The 22117-nt window shown below is 49.0% G+C and overlaps 2 protein-coding genes across 2 annotated transcripts in view; both read left to right on the top strand.

Annotated features, from left to right (window-relative positions):
* Positions 1-1917, top strand: part of Hephl1 (hephaestin like 1) — a 69969-nt gene extending 68052 nt beyond the window's left edge. Inside the window, exons 18-20 of the mRNA XM_059266664.1 lie at positions 320-482; positions 1021-1092; positions 1186-1917. Of these exons, the coding sequence (XP_059122647.1) occupies positions 320-482; positions 1021-1092; positions 1186-1388 (438 nt within the window). The 3' untranslated portion in view covers positions 1389-1917. The remainder of the gene's footprint in view (positions 1-319; positions 483-1020; positions 1093-1185) is intronic.
* An 8282-nt stretch (positions 1918-10199) lies between these two features.
* Panx1 (pannexin 1) overlaps positions 10200-22117 on the top strand; it is a 37582-nt gene continuing 25664 nt past the window's right edge. Inside the window, 2 exon segments of the mRNA XM_059266662.1 lie at positions 10200-10331; positions 10333-10433. Coding sequence (XP_059122645.1) covers positions 10255-10331; positions 10333-10433 — 178 coding nt within the window. The 5' untranslated portion in view covers positions 10200-10254.

Here is a 22117-nt window from a genome sequence, read left to right as displayed (position 1 = left end):
TACCATGTACCACATACCACACACACATGCTAACCTCCTGCGACTCAAGAGGGAACTGTGAAGGTTATATGAGTATCAGGATAGGAGGGGTGTTAAGGCCACTGTGGATGTTCATCACTGCAAGTTTATTCAATCGATCTGTTAAGAGAACAAAACCCAGCTCTACCTTCCTTCATCTCTGTTGTGTTCTGCTCTTGCTTTCATTGATTTTTGCCATTTTTTCATTCCTTCCTTCTGCTTACTGTGCCTCTTCACTCTTCTTTTTCTTCTGCCATGCTGAGGAAAAGAAGCCATGGGCTACGTCTTTTGACTTTTGCAGATAGATAAGTCCTACCGAGAAGATGTGTATGATCTCTTTCCCGGGACCTTTCAAACCATTGAGCTGTTTGCTGATCACCCAGGGACGTGGCTGCTGCATTGCCACGTCTCTGACCACATTCACGCCGGCATGGAGACCACCTACACTGTCCTCCGGAACATAGGTACTGTCTGTCAGTGATGCCAGCTCATGGCATCAATCTTCCCATAGACCTGGAAAACAGGAGGCATGAGAAAACCACAGGTACAGACCCCAAGGGGCTCAAAGTCAAGTAAGAGAGACAAATAAGTGAATATGTAACCACAAGGGAGAAAGATGTGCAGAAACAGAGTGCAGAGAACAGGGTCCAGAGGCAGTGGGAGGAGGGCATGTTTGATAGTCTGGGGTGTTAACAAGGCATAAGATGCCATGATCTAAAGAGGGATCTCAATGGATGAGCAGACACCCGGGAGGTGGAGGGAGTGGTACTTGATACTGCTGTTAAATGGCCCGGTAGGAATTCAAGAAGGATGGCACAATTGGGGTAGGGGTAAAAAGACACAACTTTCATGTGCCATGAAAAGGGTCTCCATTTCTAATTGGTCAACTCATATATATAAATATATATTATATTATATTATATTATATAATAAATAATAAACAGTATATTATATTATATATAATAAAATATTATATATAAATATATATGTATATTTGTCCAGACAACAGGATTCCATATTCCACCAAGTCCCCTTCTGGAGCAGGGTCCCATGCTGTCACAGTGCCCTCCAAAGGTAATGACATCCTCTCCCAACCCTGTGTGAGTGCCCCCGTGTTTACTACATAAGGGAGGCAAGTACCTGATGCTCCACTTTTCTTTCTCACAGAACAACCTGGCAAGGAAGACCTCTATTTCTTTGGCAAGAACTTGCGCCCAAGAGGAGCCAAGGCAGCCCTGGTCATCCTGTTCATCCTGGGACTCCTCCTTCTGGTCGCCACTGTGATTCTCTCCCTCAGACTCCGCTCTTCGAGGAGGCAGATGGCTTACAGGGAAGTCCAGTCCTGTGCACTCCCCACAGATGCTCTGTGAATGCTCTGGTCTTCCTCAGCGGGAGGGGTCAGGTTCCATGACTGGCCACACAGTGGCTAACAGGGAAACTGGACCAATGCATTGTTCACCAAGGAACTTTGACACTGTATCCTAGATCAGGCTTCTGAGCCTCTGGAATGTCATCCAAAGCAATGTGCTTTTATTTATTTATTTTTTTAACTGGCTGTGAATGATTCTCAGGTATAAAGTACATGAAAAAGGAGAATGCACTGAATTGGGATCTACCAACCACCAGTCTGTTGGGTGAACAAGTCACTCAGGGGGTACCTTCTGAAAGATGTTTTTATAGTTTGAAATCAAACAGTGCTTCCTCGGCTAGCCACCACGGTTTCCAGATGAGTGGCTTCTAGAAAATATCAGGGTGCCTGGGACAACTGTCTGTCTGGAATCACACTAACAAGTGAGATTGGCCCCTCAGTTGTTCAGGGTGAACAAGTTTCTGAGGAGTTCGTGGGAATGTCCCAGTCAGTATGAGCTGATGGAATGGACCACATGAATCTTTCAGGGGCTTCCGGTAGCTCTCCTGGCCTCGCCCCCTTGGATGCAGAGACCCTGTGCATTGTTCGTTATACAAGCCAAAGTTATATGGTTATTTATTTCATTGCTGCTATTTTCAACTCAACCTGTAGGAATACTTGAATGTTTACAATTCACTTCGTGCTACATTTTCACCATGTGCCTCCTTGGCAACGTCTGTATTTTCAAAAATCAACTAGAGGATTTTTGTTTCAGGAAGCCGGAGGCTAGAAGCAGTGAAGGAGCAGGCTTGGCTTCCTCACTGTAAGCCAGAGACTCACTGTCTGGGCTTGAACCCTGAGTCTGACTTTTCATTCATTTAGGGGGCATTTTTCCATATCTCCATGGTCTGTGAAAGTTACAATTTCATCAATGCAACTGATTGGCCGGGGGGAGAAAGGATCTCTTAAAACCCTGCATTCCGCGCTTGTTAAAGACATAGTCTTGAGAGGAGGGAGGGCAGCTAGAATTGGGGAGTCCTGGTGGATTTCAAACCATTCAATCAGCTTCGGAAATAAGGGTTCTAGCTGCCAAGGCTCACAGGCAAACACGGAAGACTGAACAACAAAGCTAAGCACCTAAGGACACAATGCATCCTCTCTGTAGGTACCCTAGACATTAGATGAAGATTGATAAAAGCAACATTGTTTATTACTAGACTGGGAAATCTACCTTAGCTCAGGACAAGCTGCCCTGGGATGCTGTGGCCAGACACATGATGTTAGACCACTGCCTCAGCAGTGGGTCACTTGAATGTCCAGGTGAACGAGTAGGACCTAGTAAATACTCTGGTGAAGGGATCGCTCATGCTTTTGTTTTCTTTAATCTTCTTGGTGAAGGGAAATGGATAGAAACCACAGTCTTAACATAAAACAGAAGCAACTGCTAACCGTTCTGTTTGTAGTTTGCTTAAGCGCCTTGTCAAACAGGGTACCACATGATTTTGAATTCCAGCCTGCTAACCACTGACAATGTGATTTTGTAGCTTACTGAAGTGCCTGCTCTGTGGAGCTCATGCATGGTAGGCTGTACGATTACATGAGAAGTATGGTGAGCACCTATGACTTACCTTTAGTAAGTCAAAAACTTGTTTGTTGTAAAAGTTCTCTTCTCCTTTTTCACTTATTTTTTTTTAATGAAAACAAACCACAAAGTAGTTTTATCGCACTATTTCTCTTTTTAATAAAGTTTCATATATTCTAAAATGGCAAATTTGCTTTCTTTGTTTTCACTCAGGATTACCTGTCATTTAAAAAGTGGTTAGAACAGACTATTGGAGCTGGAGAGATGGCTCAGTGGTTCAGAGTACTGGCTGCTCTTCCAGAGGACCCAGGTTCAATTCCCAGCACCCACATGGCAGCTCACAACTGTCTGTGACTCCAAGATCTGACACCCTCACACAGACACACATGCAGGCAAAATACCAATGCACATAAAATAAAAATAAATATATTATTAAAAAAGGAAAGAACTATCTTAGATATTTATCCTCTATAACTATGTCAGTTGTACCTATTAAAGGGAACAAAATCATATATCATCACAAATACTAAAATGTGACTCATTCTTCTGAGATAATCACCATTTCCTTCTCTCACCATAGAGGAGGTGTCCTTGCTTCTGGCAGGGCCAGGCTCTCTCTACTTGGCCCTGGACCTCACCCCCTTTTGCTTTCTCAAAGACCTCCATTCCCTCTACCATCAGTTTTTTCCTTCTACATCGTTCTATGAAGTAAGTTGCCATCCACGGCCACCATTAAGAATGGAGAGCAAGGAGAAATTTTCCTTAACTTATAACTCAGTGTCTCTCTTTAGTGCAGACTGTAAAGAACTGCTCACACCTGCCTCCTGTACTGTTACCCCAAGCACTCTTTAGGCAACATCAATGGCCTCCTGTATATTAACCCAGGCACTCTTTAGGCTACATCAGTGGCCTCCTGTACTGTTACCCCAAGCACTCTTTAGGCAACATCAATGGCCTCCTATACTGTTACCCCAAGTACTCCTTAGGCTACATCAGTGGCCTCCTGTACTGTTACCCCAAGTACTCTTTAGGGTACATCAATGGCCTCCTGTACTGTTACCCCAAGCACTCTTTAGGCTACATCAGTGGCCTCCTGTACTGTTACCCCAAGCACTCTTTAGGCTACATCAGTGGCCTCCTGTACTGTTACCCCAAGCACTCTTTAGGCTACATCAGTGGCCTCCTGTACTGTTACCCCAAGCACTCTTTAGGCTACATCAGTGGCCTCCTGTACTGTTACCCCAAGCACTCTTTAGGCTACATCAATGAACTAAAATCATCCAACCAGTCAGGAAGCCCAGCCTTGCATCCCAACCAGGTGTCATCAAGAGGATATCCCCAATACTGTTTCCAGAGGCTTCTCCACTTGTATCTTACTCTCAGGCACGAGGAACAGTTCCTGCCTTCCGGACAACTTTCTAGTCCTCTGTCTCTGCAACATGGCTCCCCAGCCTTCCATCTTCATTTCCTCTCATTCTTTGGCTAGCTCCTCCCCTGACCTCTGAACGCTGGCATCCCCCAGAACTTGACACTGGGCCCTTTGTGCTCCTACATCTTTGAAAAATTACAAGTTTACTATCCTTATTAGTGTGTGTGTGTGTGTGTGTGTGTGTGTGTGTGTGTGTGTGTGTGATGGCGTAGGTGTGTGGATGTGTCATGGCATGCATGTGGATGTCAGAGGAAAACTCTTGAGAATCAGTTCTCTCCTTCCACCGTGGGTTCCAGGGGCTGGACTCAGGTGTTCAGGCTTGCGACCCAGTACCTTTCTTCACTGAGCCTTCACACTGGCTCTGTTATAACTCAGTGTCTCTCTTTAGTTATCCTCACAGTCAGCAATGCTCCTTAAGATTCCATACCCTCATCCCCAAAGCTCTGAATGGGATCTTGGAAAGGGTTCTGTAGGTGTGTGATAAGCTAAGGATCTTGTTGATGATGGAGAGTTTGTCTTGGATTATCCTTAAATGTAACCACAAGTATCCTTATAAAAGAAAAGCAGTCAGTGGGTCTGTGGCTCAGTGGAAGAGCTCTTGCCTAGAATGTACAAGGCCCTGTGTTCAACCCCCAGCCCTACAATAAAATAAAACCATCAATCAGGGTGTGGTGGCTCACACCTTTAAACCTAGCCCTTGGAGTCAGAGGTAAGGGAACCTCTGAATTTGAGGCCAGCATGGTCTATATAGTGAGTTCCAGAACAGTCAGGACTACACAGAGAGAACCTGGCTCAAAAATAAATAACTAAAATGATAACATAAATTTAAATATAAGATAATAAAGCGGAAGGTGGATGTGCATGACTACGCAAGACCCTGCACTCCTGACTCCGGGAGGGACGAAGGGCCAAGGGATGCAAGCACATAGGCGGAGAAACTGTAAAGGGCCCAGATGCATCCTCCTGAAGGCTCCTGAGACATCTGACCTTAACACCTTGACATTTGGTTCCAACTTGAGAGGTCCAGGGTGCTAGAAGAAACACGATCACTGAGTTTGCTGTGTCTGCCTGCCGTCCTCACTGTGCATCATTCATCCACCCCATGGGTCTGAAGTTCATCATACGCTAATAAATTCAAAACCTTTTCTCCAACCCTGGCTTTGATTGCAGGCCCGTGGGTCCCGTTTGGTAGGGTGTTGCAACAGCTCCCTGCACAATGCCATTCTCGTGCCTTCCACGCACTGTCCACAGAGCTGTCTGTTGCTATGCTCTTCCAAATCCGGTCAGCTCACTTCCTGGTGAGCACTCTAACATCTTTCCATTACACTTTTAATGGCTCCAGACTCTTTACCCAGGTCTGTGAGGCCCAGCCTGGGGCAGGGGGGCCATGCCCACCTCTCTAGCTTCTTGGGTTCTCTCCTGCTCCTGCTTTTTATCAGTTGCTGCTCCTGGGAGTTCTTGCCTCAGGGCCTTTGCACATGCTCCTTTCTGTGACTTTTATTCTCTTGGCTCTCTCCAGGATCCTATTCCTCTCTCTTAGGTTTTCACTTCAGACACGAGTTCCCCAGACTGCCTTCTCCACTGTGGTCCCTATCTCTGTTATGTCCCATCTCTGATGTTCTCCTTTGTGGCATCCTCATGGTACGTAATCATTTCGTCTGTTAGCTTCAGTTTTCTCTGTTGTCTTTGGTGGGCGTGGAAGCTCCCTGGAAGTGAGAACTATTGATCTGGTCTGCTTGATGCTGCACCTACAGAGCAAACATCCATGCACTGCACAGCAGCTGCTCAGCAAATATTTCTCCAAGGAGTGCGTGACGACGTACACAGCTCAGGCAGCCCGGTGAGTGGGACTGTTTTGGCTTCGACGGTTTTCATTGCTAAAGATCTTGTAATCAAATGCCGAGGATGTCAAGCAAGCACACCAGTTTGCGGGGCTGGCTGTAAGGCCACACCCACCCTGGGTCACTCTGCTGCCAGGAAGGGGTAGGGGCAGGGCAGACTTGATGTCATTTACTCTCCAAGTGCTCCTTATCATTATCAGAAGGCAGTGCCATCACAAAACAAAGGACATGAGAATCTCTCTCTCTCTCTCTCTCTGTGTGTGAAAGACACACACACACACACACACACACACACACACACACAAAATATTTCCATAGTGGCTCATTACTGGCGCCAACATACAATTCTATTGCAAGATGGAATACTAGGAGAATTTGAGTACAGGAATGAGGGTGTATAAGAACTCTGAGTCCTTTGACCGCTTTTTCTGAAAATCTGAAAATAAACTAAAACCAAATTGAAATCTGGGCTTGGGGAGATGGCTCAATTGGCAGAGTGATTGACCCACAAATATGAAGACCTGTGGTCACATCCCCAGCAGCAACAAAAGGAACCAGGCATGGTGGCACGTGCCTATAACGGCAGTGCCGGGGAGGCAGAGACAGGAGGACCTGGTGCTTCTTGGTCAGCTGGTCTTGCTAACCCAATGTGCTTCAGCTTCAGTGGGAGAACTTGTCTTTAAAAATAAAATAGGGTGGGGAATGAGAGAAGAACATCCCTGACTAGACCTCTGCTTTCCACACACAGACACACTTCAAAACCTAAAGTCTACTTTGAAAAGAAGAAAAAAACCAACACTGCCCATGTTTTCACTTGACTTGTTCAAAGTCCTGAGATTGTTAATGTTAAGGGTGTACAATTCAGGAGAGGTTATTAAGAAATGGCATCCCCTCTTTGGATGGTCTCAGGTAGTCCAGGCTGCCCAGTGTTGTTGCTTGTTTTACTTTTTTGAGGGACCCACCACCCAGCTCCCAGATAAATCACACATGGAGGTTTATCCTTAATTAGAAATGCCTGGCCTTAGCTTGGCTTCTTGCTAGCCAGTTTTCCCTAACTTTAAATTATCCCATCTACCTTTTGCCTCTGGGCTTTTCCTGTTCTCTTACTTGTGTGAATCTTACTCTTACTCTGTGTCTTGCTGTGTAGCTGGGTGGCTGGCCTCTAGAGTCCTCCTCCTTATCTCACTCCTTCTTTTCAATTATCTCTTCCCAGATTTCTCCTTCTATTTATACTCTTTGCCTGCCAGCCCCACCTATCCTTTCTCCTGCCTCGCTATTGGCCACTCAGCTCTTTATTAGACCATCAGGTGTTTTAGACAGGCACAGTAACACAGCTTCACAGAGTTAAACAAATGCAATGTAAATAAAAGTAACACACCTTAAAATAACATTCTACTACAGCCCAGAATTCACTGTGTGGACACAGACAACCTTGAACTCTGGTCCTTCTGCCTTCCCCTCTCAAGCGCTAGGATTGCAAGTTTGTGTTCCTACACTCCTCTAGATCCCATTTGATTCTAAGGACAATCTTGGAGGGAACCTACAGGACCATCCTTATTTGGGTGACAAGTTCAGGCTTACAGATCTCTAGTGAAACATCCCTGGTCACACAGCATGTAAGAGACAACCAAGCACTGGGCTTATTGTTTTTACCTTCTGGTTTCTTCCCAAGAACGCTGGCCCAGGCTAGGAATTTTTTCACCCGAGTTTTTGGAGTAAGAAAAATGGTTCCCTCAACTATCATGCCCTGTGTACCATTCATTTCTACCATTGGTTGAAGGCTTTCTTTACTTCTCATGTACACATTGAAAGCCTCTTCACATCAATTCCCATTCCAATCCTCAGCACAGTGTAGGAGCATGAGTGTTTTAAAGTAGAACTGTCTGTATTATTTCCCTCTATACACTACCTCCTGTCTATTGACAAAGTTCAGACTATGTGCTGGTCTTTTCACCTTTGACCCCACAGCAGTGTCAGGTGTCTCTTCTTCCTGGTTTTAAGTTCACCGATCTTTGATTGATGCCTTAACCAATGCACAGGAAAGAAGGCAGTTTATAAAACAGCCAAGACTCAACCTCAAACCTCAGAAGTTCATATGTGATTTCAGAGCAGATATCCAAGCCACCACCATCACCTGCCCAGAGTGAGCTGGATGCCAGAGAGTTAGGAGGCAAGTACCAAGAGAGTGACCAGCTCATTCCAACTGGGGGGAGGGGCCATTTCCCTTCTTGGATGAGTTGATCCTGCAGGAAGAGGACAACTGCCTTTATGACTGCGTGTATGACTTACTGGTTCCTTGAAAACAGTCACTGCAGCTCGGCCTGCCCCAGACAGACTCATCCTCCCAGGCCCCACCAGCCTGGCCTATCGCTGTCCCCACATGCCATGAGAGGACTAGACAGAGGAGTGGAAACCGGGCCACGCAAAAACATTCTAGTGACAGATTCATTTTTTGACTACTTGAATGAAATTAATAAAAGCATGCCACTTTTATTCCCAACACTTCACAACCATTTGGAGAACGGCTTGGAGGGTCTGGAGGATATCTTCCTGTGGGCAGTTAGACATTGGTGGGGTAAACTGGGGTGCTGGTTGCTGGGTGTGCAGGTGGGGAGCTGTGCTAAAGAGAAGCCCAACAATTCAGGCTTAGTTGGGGCAGCTATCAAGAGTGATGGAAACGCTAAAATTGTAGCTCTAGGCTTCTATCTTGGGGCAAGCGCCAACAGCAATGGTTAGGGAAACGTTGAAGACTGTTGAGGTTGAGGTAAGGATTGATCGTCTGTGAGCTTCACCAGTGCAGGGCTGTGGAGGTCTTCTGAGGGCCTTAGGACTAGTTCGGTGGAGAGGTACTCGCAGGCCTTGGATTTACCCCCTTAGGCCCTGCTGATGTACACAGCCCAGAGAAGGTGTCCGTGCCTGGCCCTTCACCTTCCAAGGCAGCATTCTTGACTGTCTCATTATCTACTTCCAGTGAGGTATTCAGAAGCAACTCTGTAGCTCGTCAACCACACATCCACCAGTTGGTACTCCTTTGCGGCCTTGACCACTGCTTTGGACAGAAGGGTAGAGGAAAGAGCAGAGGGCTGGGCTTGAGACCAGTCACACACTGCTCACCCCATTCTCTGTCTCTCACCCTTACAGAACTCTGGAAAGGTCCAGGGCCCCCTCTCACATACTTTCGGTCAACACCAACTTTTTATGGCACAGGCTGTTCCTTGAAGCTCTTACAGAACCCGGATTGCATCTTGGGCTATGGCACTCTGGTAGAGCACTTGTCTAGGCGGCAGAGGTGCACAAGACTTGGGTTCATCTTCAGCATCACACGCCCACACAATGGTGGGCGAGGCTTAGAAAGGGGCTAGCTCGTGCTCAGGGGAAGGGACTGCCAGCAGAAATGACTGAAAAAAAAAATTTTTAAATCCTGTATGTTAAGAGTTAGGAGCGCAGGGATGGGAGGGGCGCGACTGTCCTGAGGGCGACAGGGTGGGGCGATCCTTCATCGGTCCGGACTCCAGGGTCGCGGTGCAGCCGCGCCCACCCGGCCCGCGTAAGCGCGCTTCCGGAAACTGCTCGCCTGGGAACCCGGTTTCCCGGAGCAGGTTCCGGAAGAGCTCGGTTCCCTGAGCCGAGTGTGCAGTGCAGCCACGGGCTGCTGTGGCCGCTGGGGCGAAGTGCTTTGTTCCTGGCTCGTTGTTGCCCCTGCGCGCGCAGAGAGGCCGAAGTCCTGGTGGCGCGCGCGCCGGGGACCCGCGAGGGCTGAGCACGGGGTGCGATCGCTGCAGCCGCAGCTCGGGAGCTCGTGCACCCTGCGCAGCCCGGGGCGGTCCCAGGCCGCTGAGGCGCCCGTGCGGTCCCTACAAGGCGGTCTCAGCAGCGCCTGCCAAGGCGGTGCGATGCTGGGCCCGCCCGGGAGCCCGGGAAGGGAAAGCGGAAGCCGCGCGCCCGGTCGCTGACCGCGAGGACTTGGCGCCTGGCCCCGGCTGCCCGCAGCACCCGCGCCTGCCCTCGGCTGCCAGTCCCGCGGCGCGTCGTGACCATGGCCATCGCCCACCTGGCCACGGAGTATGTGTTCTCGGACTTCTTGCTGAAGGAGCCCACCGAGCCCAAATTCAAGGCTGCGGCTGGAGCTAGCGGTGGACAAGATGGTCACTTGCATCGCCGTGGGTCTGCCTCTGCTGCTCATATCGCTGGCCTTCGCTCAGGAGATCTCCATCGGTGAGGCCAGGGGCGCAGGGACAGCCTAGGCTAGGCTGGCATTGTCTGGGGTTGGCAGGGCCTGCTAAGGGGAGACCTCATTGCGCACAGCCGGCATTTCCGCACGCCCCTTCTAATGTAGCCACCCTGGTCATACGGGATTTTGAGTGCAATCTGGGTACCTCTGTTGACCCTCCTAGCATCCTCCCAACAGTTCCTTTGTCTCCTGCGCCCCATGATTGTGGCTTGGAGTTCATGTCCAGCCTGTTGCCTCTAGACGAGCCAAGAATAATTGTGCAGTCACCTACAGTTTCCAGGGAGGATGTAAAAACAAGCATTCCCTGTACAGGGTGCTGTTTCACTGTCTTGCTTCTGAGTGATACTTGAGTTCCGTCTTAGGGCTGTGTGCAATGGGGAGTAACTGCCCTTGGAGGTAGAAGAGGCCCTCCACCTAGGCCTTGCTATGAATGAAAGATGAAGAGATGACCTAGTCCCTTTCATAAAAACTCTCATTTCATCTTGATGGTTATGTGAGATCCGAAGTCTAGCGTTTGGGGCGGGATCGTGAGGCAGAGTGAGTGGTCTTATTTACCAACTATCCTGACTTTGATAACCTGAGTGAGCATGTGAACTGTAGGTTAGTGTAGGGTACTTGCAGGTGGGGCAGGACCTTGCAGAGTATCTGTGTCGGGGTGGGTGGAGTGTGGATAAGCCCAGATGAGACAGTTGCCAGGATTTTGAGATGACAGTTACGTTCTCTCAGAAGGGAAGCTCAGGGGGCTGTGTGAGCCCAGAGCAGGGGACTTCCTGGGGGGCTCTAGGAGCTGAGGGTATATGGGCCTGGGTCAGATTACTTACAGAGAGACAAATGCTCACTCACCTGGGATTGGGAGGCTGTTGATTGACAGAGTGGTCACAGCAGCACTCAATAAGTAAGAGTGAGGCACCTGGGTTCTGGATGTAGGAGGGGACATCAGCACTCAGTAAGTAAGAGTGAGGCACCTGGGTTCTGGATGTAGGGGGGACAGCAGCACTCAATAAGTAAGAGTGAGGCACCTGGGTTCTGGATGTAGGGGGACATCAGCACTCAGTAAGTAAGAGTGAGGCACCTGGGTTCTGGATGTAGGAGGGGACATCAGCACTCAGTAAGTAAGAGTGAGGCACCTGGGTTCTGGATGTAGGGGGACAGCAGCACTCAGTAAGTAAGAGTGAGGCACCTGGGTTCTGGATGTAGGGGGATCTGGGCCCGTGAATGCCCTGAGCTGGGGCAAAGTTGAGGTCTCGTGCATGGGTGGGGGAAGAATGGAGGAGGGAAGAGGCGGGGTCCTTCTGAGAGATGAGGGAGCAGTAGGAAGCACCTGGGTACCTAGATTTTAACAGGCTGTGGAGAGAAGACAGTGGCCTTACACAAAGGCAGCCTGCACACCTGAGTGAGCAGAGGTGCTAGTGAGGCAGGGCTTGGTTAGGAAAGCGCATGGTGAGGGTGGTTCTGTGACACGTGGCAGAATTGGTCAGTGCTGCAGAAAGTTGCTGGAGCGATGGTGTAAAGTAAGCTTTTGGTTTTCCTGGTTCTTGGGCGGGGTGATCCTGCTAAAAGGAAAACCACAGAGTCGCTTGGGGGCTGATGATAGTCTCTGCCTTCCAGCGTGGGCTGAACCAAGTGCCAGGCATCAAAACCCCGGGAATAAATGTCCCTGTGCTGAAAAAGCAAGTCTTGGACACCTGGTGTGGGCAGAGGCCAAGAGGGAGGAGCTGATCCCCCTACTAGAAGGACTCTGGAGGCCCCTGCCCCTGGGGTCTGTTATGCAGGTCCAGGTGGATGCAGTGTGTGAGAGGCATCCTGGGGGGCATGGAGGTGGGTCCAGCCAGCAAGGCTCTGTGGGCTGTCTGTGCGCTCTGCTGTGCACTGTGGGAGATAGGGAGGGGTTTCGAGGCATGGTCCTCTCTCTACTCGTGGGAATTTACCATTCAGCTGGACACTAGTCTGCTACCAGGTGACACCTGCTGCCGGTGTGATGTCAGGATAAGGCAGCAGGAACTCTTGAGCACCAGGCTGCCTGACTCTTAGGTGAATACTCAGGCAGACGCCCTTGTCTTCTGAAGGACTCAAGAGTTTTAAGGGGAAGACAGGTGTGTGTGTGTATGAACTCAAGTGAAGTCCTAGGAGATTAGTGTTCACAATCCGTGATTGATTTTGTGTAGTTTAACTGTGTGCCATCAGGGGCAAAACACCCCCTCCCTCCCAAAGAAGGAATGAGAATGAAAATTGTAATCATTGTAATAACCCCAGTGTGCTGGCTGGTTTTATGAAACTTGGCACAAGCTAGAGTCATTGGGAAGAGGGAACCTCAGCTGAGAAAATGCCCCCACCAGATTGATAATTGATGTGGGAGGGCCCAGGTCCCTGGACAGTGCTTCCACTGGGTGCGTGGTCCTGGTATATATAAGGAAGCAGGCTGAGAAAGCCATGGGAAGAAGCCAGTAAGCAGCACTCCTCCATGGCTTCTGCATGCATTTCTGCACTGATTTCCTGCTCTGACTTCTCTCAGTGATGGAGGGGGCATCAGAGCTGTGACCTGAAATAACCCCTTTGATTCCCAAGTTGCTTTTGGTCACAGTGTTTATCACCCTGAAATGGAGCCATTTCAATGAAGCAGGCAGTTTGCCCACCACACTGTCCGAGAGGACAGTCCCAGGAGTGTGGGGCAGGACTGGGTAGCTCCAAGCATGGCTGAGTGACCCTCTCCTTGCACTACCCCTCTCTCTGTTGTCTGGAATCCTGTCACATAGCCTGTCCCTGTGCCTGTCTCACCTGTTCTATGCTTAGTCTTGTGTTGATCGATTCCTGAAGGCTGTAGAGGGTGCCATGATCCAGGTGGCTTTGGTAGCTTTTGCAGACACCTGGGGCTGGGGCTGCTCTCTGGTCCTAACTGACCATACAATGGGGACAATGACAGACACAGACCCTCTGGAAGGAGCTTTTCAGGGATGCTCTTATCTTCCAAATCCTGGCTCACGTTTTGAAGATGAGTTGGATGGAATGTAAGAACTCAGGACTCAGTTGGGCAACTGCTGTGGTTATCCTAATGCTTCCATTCTGCAGAAGGCAGTTGGAATGGGATTGTGAACCGGGGGTGGAGAAGGGAGCGTCGGCACCCAGTGCTCTACCAGCCGTCACCTTGCCTGTCTCTCACCTAGCTGTCAGTCTTCTGTGTGTGCTGGATATTCTAGAGAAGGCCTTGCGGTCCATGCTCTGCCTTCTCTCCTGTCTGCTCTGATTTTCAGCCCACTGAGATGTCAGCAAGGAGCTGCCACTGCTGTGGAGATGCCTGCTGCCATGCCTCTCCTACCAGGAGGGTCTGTGATCCAATAATCCTGTCCCTTAGGTAGCTACAAATAGCTGAGGCTGTGTGTGTAAGCATGGACTGATATCAGCTTCCCAATAACAGCGCACCCTCAGCTCACACGCAGAATCAAAGAGCCGGGAAGAGGCTGTGGGGTCAGGGAGGGCCTCCTGCAGAGGTGTTTGACTTCATCTGTGTTTCTGGAGGATAAGTAGTCAATTCATAACCCTCTTCTCCTCTGCGTCCACGTGTGTACATTGTGCTTGTTAAACAGGCCCCCCTATGCCACAGAACCTGTTTTCTCTACTTATACGTTTTGGAGTGCTTTTTCTATCGTAACACAAGTGTCACCTCACCGGGTTTTTTATTGTTGTTGTTTTGTTTGCTTACATGTATCTAATGCATCTGTGTGGGGGGGGCACATGCATGCCACACCACGTGTATGAGTGTTGGTAAGAGGACAGCTTGCAAAAGGGGTTTCTCTCCTTCCTTCATGTGAGGCATCAGGCTTGGGAAGCAAGTGCCTTTACCCGCTGAACCATTTCACCCCTCCCTGGCTTCTTAACGGCAGAATGAACGCAGGAGCATAGTATGGTCCAACCATACATCATCTGGGCAGTGTCCGGTGACAGACACTCAAATTCTTTCCAGTTTCAACTCTGACATGTACAGTTTGCTTGTAATGATCTCCACAAATGTTTCCTTTCTCCTCTCTCTGAGGGAAAGATGAGAACAATATCAGTTTCCAGAAAGATGAACTCATCTCCCAGAATGACTTTGCATTCCTCAGTTTGTGTTTCAGCCAAGTGTAAGAAAACACACACTGGGCCTGTCTAGGCCTGACTTCTGCACATTCAGCTATCAGGTACTCGGCCTCCATATGAGTGCAGAAGCACACCACCACCACCACCACCACCACCACCACCCTGGCACACACACACGGGGGGAGGGGGGAGGGAGAGAGAGAGAGAGAGAGAGAGAGAGAGAGAGAGAGAGAGAGAGAGAGAGAGAGAGAGGAATGTACAAATCTTTTAAAAAAGAAACCTATTTTATTTTTTCAACTCCGTTATTACTAGAATGCTATCTCACCCTGGTAGCAGGTGACGATTTCTTTTTTTTCCTAACCATCTTCAGTGATTTTATTTTACGTTTACCACTTGGTCTGTTTTGTCCTCTCAATAAGACATCAAGACTGTTATTGATGTCTCTCCACTGTCACTGGGAAGCCTCGGATGCTGGCTAGTTCTGTGTTAACTTGACAGAAGCTAGAGTCATTGGAGAGGGGGAGCCTCAGTTGAGAAAATGCCTCCACAAAATCAGCCTGTAAGGCATTTTTTAAAATTAATAATTTATATGGGAAAGCCCAGCCCATGGTGGGTGGTGCCATCCCTGGGCTGGTGGTCCTAGATTCTGTAAGAAAGCAGGCTGAACAAGCCATGATAAAAAGCCGGTAAGCAGCACTCCTCCATAGCCTCTGCATCAGCTCCCGCCTCCAGGTTCCCGCCATGCTTGAGTTCCTGTCCTGACTTCCTTCGGTGATGAAAAGTGATGATGAAGCGTAAGCCACATAAACCCTTCCTTCCCAGCTTGCTTTGGTCATGGTGTTTCAGCACAGCAGTAGGAACCCTGGCTAAGACACTATGCCGTTGATGTACCGTGATTTTCCTATAGTTATCTTTGGGTAGATGGTTCTGTTTTAGGTCCCTGTTCTTTGGATAGATCTATTCATTCCTATACAGGACCTGACTGTTCTGTTGCTGGGTTTATGCTGGTTTGTCAATTAAATGCATTTCACATCAGAATCAGAAGACTTGGGAAGCATGAAAGAGGACACCAAAGCTCGGTAGCTGCTGCACCTGGCATGCATGCCACCTGCTTAGATCCGTTGCTCACAGCATGTCAAGCATCTGAAAGGCAATGAGGTACAGGGAGAAGCCCTCAGTGGGCCATTAAAGTTGCCTGCTTATTGGTTTTGTTTGTTTGTTTTTCTCCAGTGCTGGGGATTCAACCCAGGGCCTCATGCATGCTAGGCAAGCACTTTACCACAGAGCTATATAGCTCCAGCCTCTTTTTTCTTCTTATTTTGGTCATGGCTGTTACCAGCCACTACCAGTTACTATGATTAAATTTTTAGCAGTCTGTCTTGGTTCAGGTTTCTATTGCTGTTATAAGCATGACCATAAGTAACTTGGGGACGAAGGGGTTATTTTGCCTATACTTCCACCTCACAGTCTGCCAGCACAGGAAGTCAGGGCAGGCACTCAAGGCAGGCACCTGGAGGTCGGAGCTGAAGCGGAGGCCATGGAGGAGTGCGGCTTGCTGGCTTGCTCTCAGGGCCTCTCTGCTGTGCTTTCGTAGGTCATAGCCCTGTGCACTGTTTGTGTGCAGTGCAGGGCTGGAGTCTGAAGGTCACAGTCACAGACGGCCTGGAGGCTAGCAAGCTGCTTCCTCAGAATCTACTAGAGGTTCATCTGTGGAAGGCTTCCCCCTACTGGGCAGGGGGCACAGATGTGAAAGCCACTCCTCCAAATGCTCTTTTCTTTCCTTTGGACAGGTCAACAGGTTTAATTATAGTCCGGCCCTTAGTTGCTCTGGCAGGAGGTGGAGGGTGCTTTCACAGTTCAGATGTGAAGCTCTCTTCCTTATGCCCCTCCTGGTTCCTTAGAGTGTCATTGATCCTCTCATCTGTGTGGGTGGGCAAGGTGACCTGGCTCACTGATTCCCTCAGTTGGCCCTGTTACCGAGAGAGGGCTCACTGGGTGTCTCTTTCCCCATCTCCTCTGAGCTTTACAGAAGACCTCGTGGTCTTCCCTCTTGTGGTGGAGCTGGCCTGCCCCACTGCTGCTTCTGCTGGTTCTGACACCTAGAACCGTGTTTCCACACTTTCCTCGGGGTTGGACTAGCCACTCTCTGGGTCTTTCTGGGCTCGGGACACCAGACTGGGACCACTGAGGCACCCTGGACTGAGTGACAGCAGGTAACCGCTCCACAGTGAGCAATTCCAGGACTCTTCTGACTGTTAACGCTCCCAGTCTCAAGGACCAAGCACCATGTTCTCAGTGTCTCAGATGTGATTTTTGCCATCGTTACAATTTTAAATTCTGACATATATTCACCCCCTAGAGGTTCTGTTCCCCTAGAGAACCCTGACTAAGACAGTTCTCTCAAGGAAAGTACGATTTCCATGTTAGCAGATGCTGAAGACTGATTGGAAGGGTGTGCAGTCAGTGTGTGGCCTGTGTGGCCTGTGTGGCCTGTGTGGCCTGTGTGGCCTGTGCTGCAGCTGGTGGCAGGCAGTTGCCAGTGCAGTGCGACTGGCCCACTGTGTCCTTGCTGTGAGCCCCAGCAGGCAGGTCCCTGCTGTGCCATGCGGTTGTGGCAGTTCTAGAAAGATTTTCCAGCTCTTGTGCAACTTGTCCTGGGGAGAGGTAAACAGATTTGTTGCCTCTGGATACAGGATTGTGGGTGACAAAAGCCTCATTCCTGGCCTGTTGTGCTGTGAGTGGGAATAGCTCCCTGTCACGTGTGATGGAACTGTTTGGGAAGGATTAGAAGGTGTGTCCTTGTTGAAAGAGGTGTGTCAGTAGGAGTGGGCTTTGGGGTTTCAAACCCCATATCAGGCTCAGTCTCTCCCTTTCTGCCTGCTGCTTGTGGGTCAGGATGTAAAGCTCTCAGCTACTGCTCCAGCACCATGCCTGTCTTCCTGCCATAATGATCATGGACTAACCCTCTAAAACTGCCAGCAAGCCCCCAGTTAAATGCTTTCTTTTATAAAAGTTTCCTTGGTCATGGTGTCTCTTCACAACAGTAGAACAGTAGCTAAGACACCAGCTCGGCTTGCAGATGTTCATTGCTTATAGCTCTCAGGGCAGGGCCTTCTAACTTTATCGTGAATCCCCCTTGCCTCCCTGATTTACTTCTGGAGGAAGGGCTTCGGTCCAGAGGAAATAACTACACATCAGTTAACTGCACTTTGCCAAAGGCTGTGTGTCTGTATGTACTGAGGTGTGTTTGTTAAAGAGCCAGCCTTGGTGTGTGTACACACCCGAATCCCATTCTCTTGCAGGGGTAACTACTCTGTCGAGTAGGGTATGTTACACTTCTTTTTGTTGGGAAAACATCATTCTGGTAGCATTTTAACACTATTATAAAATTTAAACAGGGCCAGGAAGACAGCTCAGCAGGTAAAGAAGCTTGCTGCAAATCCTAAAGCCTGAGTTCCGTCCCCTTGACCCTCCCGGTGGAAGGAAAGAACTGAGGCCCTCAAGTTGTCCTCTGGTCTCCACATGTGTGCAGTGGCACACACACACACACACACACACACACACACACACACACACACACATACACACACGATAAACAAATGCAAAAAGTATTAAAGACTTAAACAATAGGCATGTAGACTGTTGCTGATTGTTCATTTATCTTTAATGAGCCTTGGAGATGGTTTCACACTCATGCCTGTGTGTGTGTGTGTGTGTGTGTGTGTGTGTGTGTGTGTGTCCGCGTGTGTATACGTGTGTCAGGCAGGCATATGTGAGCCTCTTTCATCTGTGCAGGCAGGCTATTGCTCTTCCTGCTCTAGGCTCCAGCTAGCTGGGCCTGCAAGCCAGGCACTTTCCCGTCCAACTCAGGTCCTCAGGCATGTGCAGTGGGTGCCCACCACTGAGCCGCCTCCCTGGCCCCACCTCATTCTTTTTAAGTGGGCTAGGACTTTCTTAGAGGGACTGTTCCTCACTCTCCTTAGCTGCTCTGTCGGATGCATCAGCTCAGGGCGGCCTTGCCCGCGCCGCCTTGGCCAAGCACTTCCCTGGAGCAGTGGCTCGCAGAGTCTCTGGTCACGTGCACACTTTACCCTCAGGATTTTGTTAGGATTCTAAAGAAGCTGTTGTTTATGATTTATAGCTTTTGACATTTTACAAGAAATTTAAAAGCTTTGAAATTTAATAAGTAATAATACTAGCACCTTTGCTTGTTAGTATATGTGATATATAATACATTTTTATAAAAAGTAGCTTCAAAAGCATGAATGGCATTAGTTCCCATTTGTATAAAGCCCTAGCAGACCAGATGCTCCTATCTCCTGCCGCTCATCCCTCTGATGCGCATGTCACAAGCCTCTGGGGACCCCCTTCACATATGAGAAAGTAGCCCTGGAAAGTCAGACGCCAGTGTAGTGTCTCTGCAAATACGTGTCAGGGCTCCTTCTGGAAAGGGGCCCTGGGTCCCTTCCAAGGTTGCCAGGCCACTCTTTAGGGCAGTTGCTCTGGGGCAATTCAGATTTTAAGGAGCACTTCTGGAGCCCTTCAGAATCCCTTGTTTCCTGTCAGCAGGTTAACGGCTGTCCAGTTTTGTGCTTTTCAGACTTAAAAGTTTACGTTTTTTAAAAGGTGTGTGTGTGTGTGTGTGTGTGTGTGTGTGTGTGTGTATGTGTATGTGTATGCACACGCATGCCCCTTGTTCATACTTATGGACACTTTAGGGAGTCAGTTCTCTGTGGTGGTATTGTGTTCCCCAAAATATTGTGTACCCTAATAAACTTATCTGGGGCCAGAGAACAGAAAAGCCACTAGATACTTAGGCTAGAAAATGATGACACACACGCCTTTAATCCTAGCATTCCAGAGGCAGAAATTCCTCTGGATCTCTGTGAGTTCAAGGCCACATTGGAAATAGCCAGGCATGGTGACACACGCCTTTAATCCCAGAAACTGAACCTTTTAGTCCCAGGGAGTGATGGTAGAAAGGAAAGATATATAAGGTGTGAAGACCAGAAGCTAGAACATTTGGCTGGTTAAGCATTCAGGTTTTCGAGCAGCAGTTCAGCTGAGATCCATTCGGGTGAGGACTCAGAGGCTTCCAGTCTGAGGAAAGAGGACCAGCTGAGGAACTGGCGAGGTGAGGATGTGGCTTGTTCTGCTTCTCTGATCTTCCAGCGTTGACCCCAGTAACTGGCCTCAGGTTTGATTTTATTAATAAGACCTTCTAAGATTCGTGCTACAGTTCTCTCCTTCCTGGGGTCTGGGGATCCAGTTCAGGTCGTTTGGGGTCGTGGCCTTTACCCGTGAACTGTCCCGCTGCCCAGCCCCGTCCATTTTTAGTTTGTTCTTACAGTTGAAGTGGCATTTCCAGGTCTGTAGTTCCCTGTCACACCATTGCACTGAGATGTGGCTGTCACTCTTGGCAGTGTCAGGGGACCGTCCCTTCCCTTCCGGCTGGCACCATTTCAGACTCTGCTTCTCATTCCCTTGTGAATTCTTTCCCATCCTTCGGAAATCAGTCATCCCCCACCTCTGTCCATCTGTCTCCACTCCCCTCCCTGCCTCCCTGCCTCCCTCTCTTTCTGGCTTTTTTGAGACAGTTTCATGTAGCCTAGGCCAGTTTGAATTCACTATCCTCCTGCCTCTGCCTCTCAAGTACCAAGATTGCAGGTGTACAACACTATTCCTGCCTGAACTTCAGTTTTGTTTTCAAGTCAGGGTTTCTCCGTGGAGCCCTGGCTGTCCTAGAACTTGCTCTGTAGACCAGGCTGGCCTTGAACGCAGAGATCTACCAGCCTCTGCCTCGCAAGTGCTAGGATTAAAGGCATGCACCACTACTGCTCAGTGAACCTTTTTTATTTTAAAACCAAAAGTCTTTTGAGAGGGAGAGAGAGAGAGAGAGAGAGAGAGAGAGAGAGAGAGAGAGAGAGACTTTCGCTTCCTAGCCCTTTTTCCTGTCTACGTTTAGTCAGCTCTTTGTAAAACTACTACATGAACTTTAATAGGAAGTTAGAAAATAGCTTTGAAAGTTTTCCTTTAAGTGTAAATTGGTCTAACCTGGGCTTCCTGAGAGCTCACAGGGCTGGCAGCTAGCTCCCCTGTGGAAACCCAGAGCAGCTTCTCCTAGACCGTGCTCTGGCTGGGAGGCTGACCTCCCTCTCTGACAGCAGACCAGAAGGAGCACCTGTTCAGCGCTAGAACCAGGAACCAAAGGCAGTGGTAGACGGTGGAGCCTGCCACCCCGGAGGGAGGGAGATGAAGGGCACACAGTGGGGGGTGCTTGGTAGACCTGTGAGCTGCCACAAGCCGACACTCCAAGTTTCTACTCAGGCTCAGGCCACTGAGTGGGATCCCTGGCTCTGCTGAGGGGAGACCGGGAAATAAGGACTGGCAAGTGCCTGTCTCCCCTGGGTGACCTTACAGGGAAGAGAGCCCACGGACTATTGCTCCCCACACTCTCCCCTAGTAAGGCTTCACTCCTCTCCGGAAAACTGTTTGCTCCTGGTGCACACTTTGGAGCAGAAGGTGAATCCCCTCTTAAGAAGCAAAGGAACGTACTTAAGGTATTTATTCCCAACGGCGAGAACCGGCTGTGTGGCTGATGAGTGGCCAGAGGCGCCTCTCCTGAGGTCAGTCTCGCTCTGTGAGGGCACTGCACTAGTGTTAGTGAGGAGAGGCACTCCAGGCCTTCCCGCGGGAACTGTGGTTTGAGCAGGTTCTGGGCTGCCTAGCTACTCATTATTTCTCTCTCTCGTTGCCGGTCTCATGTGTGGACATGAGCCACCTCTGCTGCATGCTAAGACCTAGCTGCACTCTGGTGTCTAGACACAGGAAGAACACGGCCCTCAGAAGGCCCCATCCCCAGGCTCTGGCTTGTGTAGCGTTGGCACGAGATCTTGGGAAGGGTAACTACATCTCATTTGGATGCAAAGCTTGTGAGTCCCTTTTCTATATCGGGGCTCCTTGAAAATAGCGTTTTTCATCTGAGTGTCTTAATCTGTCCTGTGAGACCCATGTGATCTGTGTAGAATGTCCTTGGGTTTGCCGGAGTCTCATGACACTGTCCTCACAATGGGGACAGTCACCGTAGCTTCTTTTCATTTGGTCATGGTCATAGTCTTCCTTTCAGTACGGAGTGGAGATGGTCAAGGCCTTCTCCACAGGAACTGTATCAGGAATTATAAAAGCTAACTTTTAGACAGCATCTTTGAGGGAGAAATGATGAAGAGGGGCTTACTTAAGCCTAGTCTTACTCCAACCGGGGCATTTTAAAAATCCACCTTCATGGTGGTGGATTTGCTACAGAATTTAAAAAAATAAAACCAGTAAATAGATGAGAAATTAATCATGTATGCACTGAAGAAGATAATACAGCATGACTCAAGAAGCCAGCATCCTCTTCCATGCTGCCTGACAGAAATAAAAATTAGCTGCCATTGTGTGTGTGTGTGTGTGATTTACAATAAATGAATTATAATTATTTTTGTTTTGTGAAATGAAAACATTTTGTTGACTTTAAAACTGCAGAAAATAGCTATCAGCAATATAATCATACTTACGTAGTTTTCCTCTTACGCCTCCCGGAACAGCAGCCCCAGCA

The sequence above is a fragment of the Peromyscus eremicus genome, chromosome 7, assembly GCF_949786415.1.
Source record: "Peromyscus eremicus chromosome 7, PerEre_H2_v1, whole genome shotgun sequence".
NCBI lineage: Eukaryota > Metazoa > Chordata > Mammalia > Rodentia > Cricetidae > Peromyscus > Peromyscus eremicus.
Note: the sequence above shows the minus strand (reverse complement) of the source record. Positions and strands in the feature narration are given on the sequence as shown.